The sequence below is a fragment of the Anolis sagrei genome, chromosome 3, assembly GCF_037176765.1.
Source record: "Anolis sagrei isolate rAnoSag1 chromosome 3, rAnoSag1.mat, whole genome shotgun sequence".
NCBI classification, from domain to species: domain Eukaryota; kingdom Metazoa; phylum Chordata; class Lepidosauria; order Squamata; family Dactyloidae; genus Anolis; species Anolis sagrei.
This window is the reverse complement of record NC_090023.1, coordinates 31,447,948-31,460,375: the sequence shown is the minus strand read 5'-3', so window position 1 is coordinate 31,460,375 and position 12,428 is coordinate 31,447,948. Positions and strand designations below refer to the sequence as shown.

The 12,428-nt window shown below is 38.7% G+C and overlaps 1 protein-coding gene across 1 annotated transcript in view; it reads left to right on the top strand.

Annotated features, from left to right (window-relative positions):
* The window catches only part of FLT3 (fms related receptor tyrosine kinase 3), a 71,303-nt gene extending 60,833 nt beyond the window's left edge, over window positions 1–10,470 (top strand). Inside the window, exons 19-24 of the mRNA XM_060770889.2 lie at window positions 149–273; window positions 1,248–1,370; window positions 3,166–3,277; window positions 3,407–3,506; window positions 5,256–5,361; window positions 7,438–10,470. Coding sequence (XP_060626872.2) covers window positions 149–273; window positions 1,248–1,370; window positions 3,166–3,277; window positions 3,407–3,506; window positions 5,256–5,361; window positions 7,438–7,563 — 692 coding nt within the window. The 3' untranslated portion in view covers window positions 7,564–10,470. The remainder of the gene's footprint in view (window positions 1–148; window positions 274–1,247; window positions 1,371–3,165; window positions 3,278–3,406; window positions 3,507–5,255; window positions 5,362–7,437) is intronic.
* Window positions 10,471–12,428: the final 1,958 nt, after the last annotated feature.

Genomic DNA, 12,428 nt, shown 5'->3' with positions numbered 1-12,428 from the left:
CTGTAGTTTGATGATATTTGGAAGGATGCTCTTGGAGCTCTGCTTGGTGTAAGGACTTCTGAGCTTCTGCCCACACCTGCCTTCTGGCCTCTCTTCTTTTGACACCTGTCTCTGGGGAAATCAAACTGTCAAGATTTTTCTTTTGTAGAAGAAATGAAATACGTGAACAGGAGACCGGATGATGAAGAGGATCTTAATGTCCTGACTTTTGAAGACCTTCTGTGCTTCTCTTATCAAGTTGCCAAAGGAATGGAGTTCCTAGAGTCAAAATCAGTAAGTCTCATGGTGCAAAACATAGTTTGAGAGAGCAAAAATGTGTACAGTGGTACAAGTTCCATTAGAAACTGTTACTAGCTGTTAGCTTTTACAGCTCACATTTATGAGAAAGATATAGCTAAATTTCCCTAGGGAAAATATGGATAGGCAGGGAGGTAAATGATGGATGGATAGTGGATGGACAGATGGATAAGTAAACATATAATAGGGATAGGCATTGTGTGGCTCCACTTTTGCAACCCCATCATTCTCCAAAACCTTTCCAAATGGACATGATTTATAAGGTCTATGGGAGAGAGAAACAAAAATGAAGACCAAGCTTTTAAAGAATCACAGAATCATGGAGTTGAACGATACCTTGTGGGCCATCCAATCCAGCCCCTCTCTGCCAAGAGGCAGGAAAATCACATTCAAAGCACCCCAGACAGATGGCCATCCTGCCTCTGCTTAAAAGCCTCCAAAGAAGGAACCTCCACCACACTCCGGGGCAGAGAGTTCCACTGCTGAACAGTTCTCACAGTCAGGAAGTTCTTCCTAATGTTCAGGTGGAATCTCCTTTCTTGTAGTTTGAAGCCCTTGTTCTGTGTCCTAGTCTCCATGGCAGCAGAAAACAAGCTTGCTCCCTCCTCCGTATGACTTCCCCTCACATATTTATGCATGGCCATCATGTCTCCTCTCAGCCTTTTCTTCTGCAGGCTAAACATGCCCAGCTCTTTAAGCCACTTCTCAAAGGGCTAGTTCCCTAATAATAATAATAATAATAATAATAATAATAATAATAATAATAATAACCTCAAGTCCCAGGGATGCACAATGTATAGGTGGGATGTAAATAAGTAAACAACAACAACAATAACATTGTTTTAGAAAGCAGTTCTAGACAGCAATTCTTCAAGCTTTGTGCTCTTTCCATATCAAAATGCATAGTGATATATGATGTCAAATCAACTCACACAATCCTCCTTTGACAGTGTGTTCACAGGGACCTTGCAGCCAGAAATGTATTGGTCACACTTGGAAAAGTGGCAAAAATATGTGACTTTGGTCTTGCCAGGGATATTGTGAATGACTCCAACTATGTTGTCAGAGGGAATGTAAGTTAATTCAATTGGCAGATTTTTCAATGTCATTTATGATGAATATTTCCTATTCTATTAGCAGTAATTATTGATAACAAATATTCTGCATTGAAAAGGGTGAAAAGGGACTCTCCCTATGGACCTTTCCACACAGCCATATAACCCAGAATATCAAGGCAGAATAACCCACAATATTTACTTTGGACTGGAATATCCACACTGCCATATATCCCAATTCAAAACAGATAATATGGGGTTTTATTCACTATGTGGAAGGGGCAAATGCCACATACAAAGGATGAGAGAAAGAGAGATTTGTAAATAATTTTATGTCTAAGTAGGGTTTTGATGTGTGAACAAGGAACCTTCTTATTAGGATGTGTATTTTAAAACTTTTGTTTGTATGTTAAATGGTTTTCTAGCATTTGATGTGGTGGTTTTTAATTCTTTTTTAAAATTATGGTTATGTTTTTAAAATTGATTTGTATTTTGGGAACTACTTTGGATCTATGAGAAAGGCAGCATCCAAATGAAATGCAAAAACACACAAATAAAATAAAGTGATCTATACATAGGGCCAACTCCTATCAGAAAACAGAATGAGCCAACTATTTTTGGCAATGAAGCTTGCTTGTTGTGTAAGGCTGCAAATTATGGTTTGCTGCTATTGAATGTATTATGATTGTATTTTTATTGCTAAGAACAGGAAAAGATGCTTATGAGATTTTTTTTTGCCCTGGAGCTGGAATAACACAGATGGCCCAAGGTACTGCATCTCTTGATTTGCAACTGTACATGTGCCAGTTGTATTGGGCTGACCAATGTGTGTTCATCAAGGTTGGAAACTATGAGACTCTCCAAATATTTTTGGATTACAAGTCCCCACAGCCCTAGTCAATATGCTGATATTATTATTATTATTATTATTATTATTATTATTATTATTATTTACATAACAAAATTAGTATGCAGCAAACAAGATCACCATGCTGGCTTTTGTATTTACTCACACATCAGAAACTTCCCAAGTGTCTAGGACTATGTGATATATCGGCGATTAATGCGTGCAGATCTGAGTAGGGTGGCTTTTTGTAGCTGACAGACGGTAATTTTGTCAGCACCAATTGTTTTTAAGTGCTTAAGGCATTGCGCCCAGTGTGCCAATCATCACTGGGACCACCTTTACTGGCTTGTGTCAGAATCTTAGCAGTTCGATATTTACATCCTCATATTGTGTAAGCTTTTCCAGTTGATTCTCATCAATCCTGCTATCACCTGGGATTACAAGATTGATGATCCATGCTTCTTTTTTTGTCCCACAATTGTGAAGTCAGGAGTATTGTGCTCCAAAACTCTTGTAAGTCTGAATTTTGAAGTCCAAGTGTAGTTTGATGTGTTCATTTTCCATTATTATTATTATTATTATTATTATTATTATTATTATTATTATGCAAAAAGTCCATAAGGGATTTCCAGTGCCTTGTGGAAATTTCTCAAACAGGGAAGACTTGAGTTTGAGATAGTACCATTTTTGCTGGCTAGGAAATAATGAGAGGTACCCCAGGGTTATCCCAAGAAAACTATTCCAAGCTTTGCAAATTGACTGAGTTTGAAGCAACCCTGCATTTCTGTCTTGGTGATATGCCACAGGAATAATTTCAGTTGTTAATTGCACCCATATACCTGCCTACGAACATACATACATATGCACACACATACAGAGGATGCATAATTGTTTCCTCTGCCACTCCAGTCTGTGGGTGTTTTGATATAGAAGTGATTTCACCAGTTTCCCTCTGTCTTTATACAGGCACGCTTACCTGTCAAATGGATGTCACCTGAAAGCTTATTTGAAGGAATATACACAATCAAGAGCGACGTTTGGTCTTATGGAATCTTACTGTGGGAAATTTTTTCTCTTGGTATGTTTTGGCTCACATTCTTTTGCTCAGGGAGGGAGGAAAGGAGACAGTGTGTGTGTTGTAACTGTTGTCTGGGTACCCTGGGTTTCAGTACTGAATCCTTGTTTCTGCTCTATTTCTTCCCCTTAGGTGTTAATCCATACCCTGGAATGCAAGTAGATGCAAATTTCTACAAGCTGATTCGAAGTGGCTTTAAAATGGAATGTCCATTTTATGCTACAGAAGAAATGTAAGCAACAGGGGATAGGGCTCTGCCTAGTGGGCAGTTTAGGGAGAACAGGGGCCCCATCTACACTGCCATATAATGCAGTTTCAGAATGCAGTTTAATTGCATTCATAAGGGAAGGATATTAGAGGCAAAGATGAAGTACTTTGGTCACATAATGAGAAGACAGGACATCTTGGAGGAGATAATGATGCTGGGGAAAATGGAAGGAAAAAGGAAGAGGGGCCGACCAAGGGCAAGATGGATGGATGTTGCCGACAGGGAGCTCTGGCGTGGGGTGGTCTATGAGGTCACGAAGAGTCATAAACGACTGAACAAATAAAAAACAACACAGGCCTCCTGTTCTTCCTAAACTGCCCACTTTTCTAACTATGCATTAGCTCTCAAGACTACTTATATTTATACCATATATATGACCACTTCACTGGTTTCATACACTGACTAGATGTGCAAGCTAAGGAAACAAATCTGAATGCTAGCTTGGGCATTCTGGGAACTTCTGCTCAAAAAGCAATTTTTCCAAGCTGTATAAATGTGACTGATCATTTTGAGTGTTCGGGGTTAGGTGGGCATTCTTGTATTTTGCAAAAGTTTTGATTCATTTTATAATGCTGGCACATGTATGTGTTTAATACTCCAGCTTCTGTCAACCTAGCAGTTGGAAAACATGCAAATGTGAGTAGATCAATGGATACCGCTCTGGTGGGAAGGTAATGGCACTCCTTGCAGTCATGCTGGCCACATGACCTTGGAGGTGTCTATGAACAATGTCAGTTCTTTGGCTTAGAAATTGAGATGAGTACCAACCCCCAGAGTTGGACACGACTGGACTTAATGTTAGGGGAAAACCTTTACCTTTACCTAATACTTCATACATGCAAATCTAGTTGTAATAACATGGTGCAGATCTTCTCAAAATAACTGTACCCAGCCGAAAGGTTTTAAATATGGGTGAATGTCAACATAAAAGCTTGGCAAATACAATTTGCATATTTGAACCTGGTGGAGAGTACGTGACATCGTAGAATATCTTCACTGATTGGGGCTTGAGAAGTTAGGTATTCTTGCATCCCTTCACTGCTGCCAACATGGGAAGTGTGGTCCATCAATACCTGAAGGTCTGAGGTTTTTCACCCTTGGCTTACATGGTTCAGTAGCTAATAAAGTCTTTACACTATGTTGGGACATAACAGAAGGACTTCTCAGTGGTGGCATCCCAATTGTGGAATAGATAGCCTTTAGAGGCCTGATTGGTGCTGATGCTGATCTCATTTGGATGCCAAGTGAAAACTTGTCTGCCCTTCGAGGCCCTTATTAATTTATCTCAAATGTTGATGTACACCATTTAAAAACATTCAAAATCTTTGAGATCTTGTTTTACTTAATTATTATGTTTATTTTGGGATTGGTTTTGTTGATTGTTTCAAACTCTTAAACCTCTTTTAGTGTTATTTGGAAACTGTGTTGAGATCTTTTAATATAGGGCAGTGTTTAAAAAAAGTACTTAAGGTTACCTTTACTTACTAAATCTTGAGAAAGTTTGATGTGCCTCAGCCAATGTAGCCAAGTTTTGTGATTACAGCTCCCAGAATCCTCTAACAAGCATCCCCGAAACTTGTGATTAATTTTGACTAAAGTGGACATTCTTCAGATCGCTGGGTCTTTTAACATCACCTAGCATCCACATAAAATGCAACTGGGAGTAATTGCATGTTTTTCTCTTTCTGTGTTTTTACCATGTTGACTTTGCAGATATTTAGTCCTCTGTTCCTGCTGGGCCCTGGACTCCCGAAAAAGGCCATCCTTTTCACAGCTGCTTTCCCTTCTGGCATGCCAGCTGGCGGAGGCAGAAGGAGCGGTAAGCAAGCATTGCAAACAAGGACATTTTTGCAGTTCTGGGTTTCAAATCTATTAATAGTCTCCCTGGCATAGGCCTGTGAATGATGTCCCCTGGTGCTGACTCTTCTATTCAGAGAGCCTCATCTGTTTACCTCCAGGGGAGCTTCAGATCTGGCACTCTCCCCAGCTGTTCTGAGAGAGAGAGAGAGAGAGAGAATGAATACAGAGAAGACATGATTAAGGGAGGTATATAATTGAGTGTTTTCTTGAGAGCATCCTGTAAATGATGCGGTGATGCTCTTGTCTATTTTTGTTGCAGCTGCTGACTGAGCGAAAAAACACTTTCTTTCTCCAAGCTGTCAAGAAAGACAGGGCACATAGCCATCCGTTCCAGTGGTCCCTTTTCCTAAAGGTTGTCCTCTTGATGAAGGGGCCACCTCAGGCAGCTGATTTAGTTTCTTGTTTTAGAAAATTGAACTAGTAATGTACTGCTCCGATTCAAGTACAAGAATAAATTGAGCAGTCATTGACATCCACCAAATGTCTTGAACCCTCTCTGATGTCTCTAAAAGCTAAAGGTAAAGGTTTCCCCTAATAGTAAGTCTAGTCATGTCCGACTCTGGAGGGTGGTGCTCTTCTCCATTTCTAAGTCAAAGAGCCGGCATTATCCATAGACACCTCCAAGGTCATAGGGCCGCATGACTGCATGGAGCGCCGTTACTGATATCTCTAGTAAATTGATAATATGCTTCATCCCTATTTTTGCCTAATGGCAGATGGAACTAATTTACGTTGCTAGAGGTGTTCTTCGTCAGCATTCAGCTTTGATTTCAATATATCAGAGTTATATTTTTTGATTATGGAGAATTAATGCATTTAGTCAGAGGCATAACCAAAGCTGGTCACAGAGATCATGTGCCACACCCATGACCCCTACCTTGTTGAAACAACTTGACTGGCTGCCAGTCTATTTCTGCACACAACTCAAAGTACTAAAAAGTGCTTGGCCCATGAAGCCCTATATCGCGTGGGTCCAGACTATCTGAAAGACTGTATCTCCCCGTAAAAGCTTTAAGATCTGGAGGAGAGAACTTCTCAGCTTCACCGATTTGTGGGCACATTTTTTGGAACAGAGCAGAGAATCTTCCCAATGTCTGTGACAAGGCTATTCAAAACAATTCAATGGAAAAACCAGTTAGGACTCACTTTCTGTCAGCACATGAAAACTTTTTTATTCAGGCATGTATTCAAATTTTAAATCATATAGCAGTAGTGCATATATTTTAAAAAAAGAATATTGTATTAGTAATTACAACTTAAATGTGTTTTAAAACTATTTTCACTGTGGTTTTTTAAAAAATGATATTTATGTTCTTTTAAATTTGTAAAATAAGATTTTAATTTAACTTTGCTGTATATTTTTGTAAGCCACCTTGTATTTTATGCCAGAAGAAGGATGAGGTATAAATTAAATACATTAAGCAATGTTGCACCCCATATAACAGTCCACTCATCTTCTTCTGCTGGGTGAACCACAACATGCAAATTAATATAGTGAAACATTGATAAATTAATGCATTAAGTGCATTCACATCAATACATTTATATGAACATTGAAGTGTCATGTTCAGCTTTGGGTATATATTTTGGGGTGTGTTACATTCACCCCATATTCCAGGGGCACTGTACCTCCTTAGATGTGTTTTTCTTTTGAAGAAGATCTATGGGATCTTACAGTGTTTTGTAATATTAGTGTTTGCTAAAAAGATAAGAGTTTGAGCCTATTTAGAGGCACAGCTTAAACTGGCAAAGAGAACTTTGAAAGGTCTGCAGAAAAATTCCTCCCAAGAAACACCTTATGTTTGTTCGTATCAGGAGCACATCATTGGGGAAGGGGCAGTTGGGTGGATGGAGGACCTTTCATCTGCTTCTGGATGGAGGACCTTTCATCTGCTGATGGAGCTGTGCCTGACTCTTCTTCTCTCTCTCCACAGCCAGGGAGTGGTAGGGATGGTACGAAGTTGGGATGGAAGGAGGTTCTTTGATACTTTACGTTTATATTATTAATCTAAAGTATTCTCCTTCTCAACTACAGACACGCAATAGCAGGAAGAGCAAAGATTCTGAACAGACTCCAAGTTCCAATCAAAGTCCAAGGGAAGTGAAACCATTTCAGTTCTCCATTCCAACCCTGGATGACGATGCTGCACAAGAAAAATAAAGGAATTGTACTGTTTCATAGAAAATAAGTCATGTATTCAAAAGACTTCCACCTCTGCAGAAGAAGCTAGATTTGCTGCTATAACCAATTGAATTTTTCATGCTCAGTTCCAAACAGCCCTTGAACGGAAGAGGAAATTCACCATCTTCCTTTTCAGGTTCTGTAGTAAGTCAAAAGAGGCAGAGTTTTTACATGCATTACTTTGAACCAGTGGTTTGCTAGCATGTGTACAATCTCCATGCATTACTTGTAAGAAACTAAGCTCTTCCATTTAAAGATAGTTAACTGAAGCCATACACTCTAATTCTTTTTTGTGCCTTCGTTGCTAACAGTTTAAAATATTGCTAGTACAAAAATCCCAGTATGAACTGTGTTGGGCTCATAATTTAGAAATGCTTAGACTGGAGCATCCTCTAACCCTTGAGTCAACATTGCATGATTGACAACATGATTACTATAGGACAGACACTGGGGTAGATCTTTATGGAAATTGTGATGCTTAGTAGATGTTTTACAGAACCAACTCCATCTTACACATTATATTTTATGTGATTTCATAGCAAGACAGAAGGCAGAGAAGATAGTTATCGCAAACAGAATATAATAATCCCTTGGAAATAAACAGAGTACTCTGTATTTTGCTACTGTACTAGACAAAACCCAGTTCTCTAAGTCATACCTCATAAAACTTGGTTTCCAGACCTTTGATCATATTAGTCACAAAGAGAATAACTTATCTTGATCATCTTGGTCACTAAGAGAATAACTTCTGTTAAAGATCAAGAAGCTCTAAAGTATGGAAACAAAGTTTTATGAGGAACAACTTCAGGAGTTGGGTGTGCTGTGTTGACCAGATAATGGAAGTTCCCATTATCTCAGACACAGGGAACTGGAAATGCTTAGCTTGGAGAAGAGAAGACTGATAAGGCCACTTTTAAAGAGAATAGCTTATGTTAGAGACAAAGATGATCAAAGGTCTGGAAACCAAGTCTTATGAGAAACAACTCAGAGAGTTGGGTACATTTAGCTTGGAGAAGAAGACCAGGAGTGGACATTACAGCCATCTTCTATCTTAGAAAACAACATGGAGGAGCAAACATGAGGAATGTTGAAAAGCAACCTATAGACCATAGAGAAGTACTTAACAGGTGCCTGACATTTCTAAATGGTGATCTCAAAAATGATTATGTCTATATGATTGGGCTATAGCTCTTCCCCAGTTGAGTCAGCCAATCCTAACTCTTTAGAATCTGGGTTGCTGTGAGTTTTCTGAGCTGTATGGCCATGTTCCAGAAGCATTATCTTCTGACATTTCACCCACATCTATGGCAGATATCATCAGAGGTTGAGGGGTCTGTTGGAAACTTGGCAAGTGAGGTTTCTATATCTGTGGAATATCCAAGGTGGGAGAAAGAACTCTTGTCTGCTTGAGGCAAGTGTGAACGTTACAATTGATCACCTTGATTAGCATCGAATGGCCCTGCAGCTTCAAAGCCTGGCTGATTGCTGCCCGGGGGGATCCTTTGTTAGGAGGTGTTAGCTGGCCCTGATTAATTCATGTCTGGAATTTGCCTGTTTTTTGAGTGTTGTTCTTTATTTACTGTTTTGATTTTAGAGTTATTAAATAGTGGTATCTGTTGGCCACTTTTTAGACTGAAGCCCGTTAGTTCTCTTTAGCATTAAAAAGATATGACTTCTGATAACCTTTCAGTATCCATACATTTCCTGATTGTTCAAACAGTATTTCATCAATATTATTTGATATTATATTCATATTGATATCTGATTTTGCTATTACTGCTCACTGGCATGCCTACTATTTGATCTTTAAACTCAGTACTAGATGATCTGCAACTTTTGTATTTATTTCAAGAATTTTTTAAATATTTGATAGTTAATGTATGATAATATTCAATAGCAGACACACAGCATGTTGTATTTTCATTATGTTTTAATTGTAAAAACAGTGTTATTTGAAGTGACATGTATTCAGGATGTGACTGCACAGCTTACAAGGTTATGTAAAGCAAAGCAAGTTTGCCACTGTAATATGTTTTGAATTCGACCAATTTTAAATTTGGATGAAACATAGTCCTTATTTGATCTAAAGTGGGAGCATGGGGATTTTGTGGATTTGCTCCAGGTACTTGCCTGAAAGAGTTTTCCAGTGCACTGAACCTATTTGGAGGACAGATTTCAGCACTTTGGACAGTTCCCTCCAAATTCAACTGAACTGGAGTTACCAGGAAGGAAAATACATTTTTAATTGGATGTGTTTTGAATAGTTCTCTCTGTAGGCCCTTCACACAGCCATATAACCTAAGGCAGAAAATCCCACAATATCTACTTTGAACTGGGTTATCTGAGTCCACACAGCCATATAATCCAGTTCAAAGCAGATAATGTGGGATTTTATTCAACTGTGTGGAAGGGGCCTGCTTTAAGACCCAGTTTGGGGAAAGGGACAATATTAATAAAAAGATGGATGGATGGATGCATGCATGCATGGAAGGAAGGAAGGAAGGAAAGAAGGAGGGATAATAATAGATATGGATGGAAAGATGGATGGAAAGCAGTCCTGCAGATATGTATCTTGCCACCTTAACTGTTATCTTTATCAGGAATGAAAGTATGTATGTAAGGTGGGATGGAAGTTGTGTGATATGTGAGTATGAGAATGTAGGCAAATCAATGACCTTCTCTGGAAAGGTGTGCCAGGTGGAGGTGCCTATGTGTTTGTGAGAGGTTAGGGTAGTTTTAAAACAGGAAGGAAAGTGTTTGAAAGAAATGTGGGAGAGATGCATGGGTGTATCCTGGACACAAAACCCATAGCTTTACAGCTTATATATGTGTAGACCAAGCATGGGCAAACTTGGGCCCTCTGGGTGTTTTGGACTTCAACTCCTACAATTCCTAACAGCCTCAGGCCCTTTCCTTTTCCCCCTCGCCCACTTACACTGAGGAAAGGGCCTGAGGCTGTTAGGAATTGTAGGAGTTGAAGTCCAAAACACCTGGAGGACTCAACTTGGCCCATGCCTGGTGTAGATCATCCATCCCAAAAAAACAGTGGTCTCAAATCTTAGGCCAAAAAGATTCTTCTTGTATATCTTTGTTCTTTCAAAATGCATATTTTACATTAGTTTTTCCTCTTGCTAACATTGCCCTGATTAATGTTATTGTTGGATTACCACACACTGCTGTATATTGTGAATGTTAATGTTTTGATACAATTACTTTAGAGAGAAAAATCAATTTCATGTTAAAAATATACTGTCTTAAAATGTATTATTTTATCATACAGTAGCCATACTTTTCACTGTCTTCCACAATATACTTTGTTATTTTTGCTGATAAAATATATATTCAAAATAAAGCAGTAATTTTTCATAGTTATCTTCTCATTTCTGTAGTACTGCTTTGGAAAGCACTGAGAAGAATTTTAAAAACTGTATTGATATCTGAAAAGAGAGTTTGGAAAGATTAGCTTGTTTTTATTCAAACTCTCACAATCCTTTCACCAGCTTGGAGATTCTGGGAGTTATTTACTTACTTACTTACTTACTTACTTACTTACAGTATATATACCCTGTCTTTCTCACTCCGACGGAGACTCAGAGTGACATATAAAACACACATATGGTAAACATTCAATGCCAATTATACAATTAACAAGGACAGGCAACACAAAAAGAGGTAAAGGCAGTTTTCCCATCTTATTTCTGGCATTTTTGATGCTGTGCTCGACTCTGGCTACGAGGGGGTGCTGTCACTCCATCTTTCATGCCAAGGAGCTTTCCTCCAATCAATGTCCTTTTTAAGGGCACCTTTATTATCTCCCCACTATAAGTGGTACCTATTTTATCTACTCTCATTGCTGCTTTCGACCTGCTAGGTGGGCAGGTGAACTGGGGCTAATGACAGGTGCTCACCCTAACACGGGTTAAAACTGCTAAGCCTGACATTCCTAAGATCTGAGAAATAGTAATAAATTTATGCAGACATTTTACCATGGATGAACAAACTATCCGACTCTCGTCTGAAATTCTTTTTGTACTATAGTCCTCAGATGCTAAAGATTTGTCATGTCTTGGATTGCTAGTACAGAGCAACTTTAGAATCTTTTATATATTTGCCTATCACAGCTTCTAAAGTCACAGTGTTATACTCAAAAATGTCCAAAATGTAAATCTGAGAATATACTGTCAAAATTCATACAATTTAAACCTCCTTTGAACCTTGCTCCTTGTTTCACTATAAATGAACAGGGAAATAACTGAAAGGGAATAAACAATGGCAGGTCCAGCACTTTCCTAAATCAGGTATAATGAACCCTATGAAGTTATATAACATTTTAAAGCACACTATCATTAAAATTATGCAGGCATTCTGTAGAACAGGCATGAGCCAACTTGGGCCCTCCAAGTGTTTTGGACGTCAACTCCCGCTTAAGCGGCTGAGGGGGAAAAGCTGAGGCTGTTAGGAATGGTGGGAGTTGAAGTCCAAAACACTTGGAGGGCCCAAGTTGGCCCATGCCTGCTGTAGAATACATTCCATTTTATCATAATATTTCAGTTGATTTTGCCAAAATGAAGAGTATCTTCTTCCTTTAGATTGTTTCTCAAAACAATATACATTATCACTTTTCTCTCCATTTCACAAATATACTTTTATTCTGGCAGATGTGACCTTCCTGCCATTCCGATTTCAAACACTAGGTGGTGGTGTCTGATCATTTTTGTAGTTGGGGTTTTTTTTTTAATCTATGTATGCTTGGTACAAAATAAATATTTGCAGACCTTTCGCATTCCAAGGGTTGCTGCAATTGCTTGGATGAAAGTGCAGTTTTCTAAAGTAAAGTATTTACT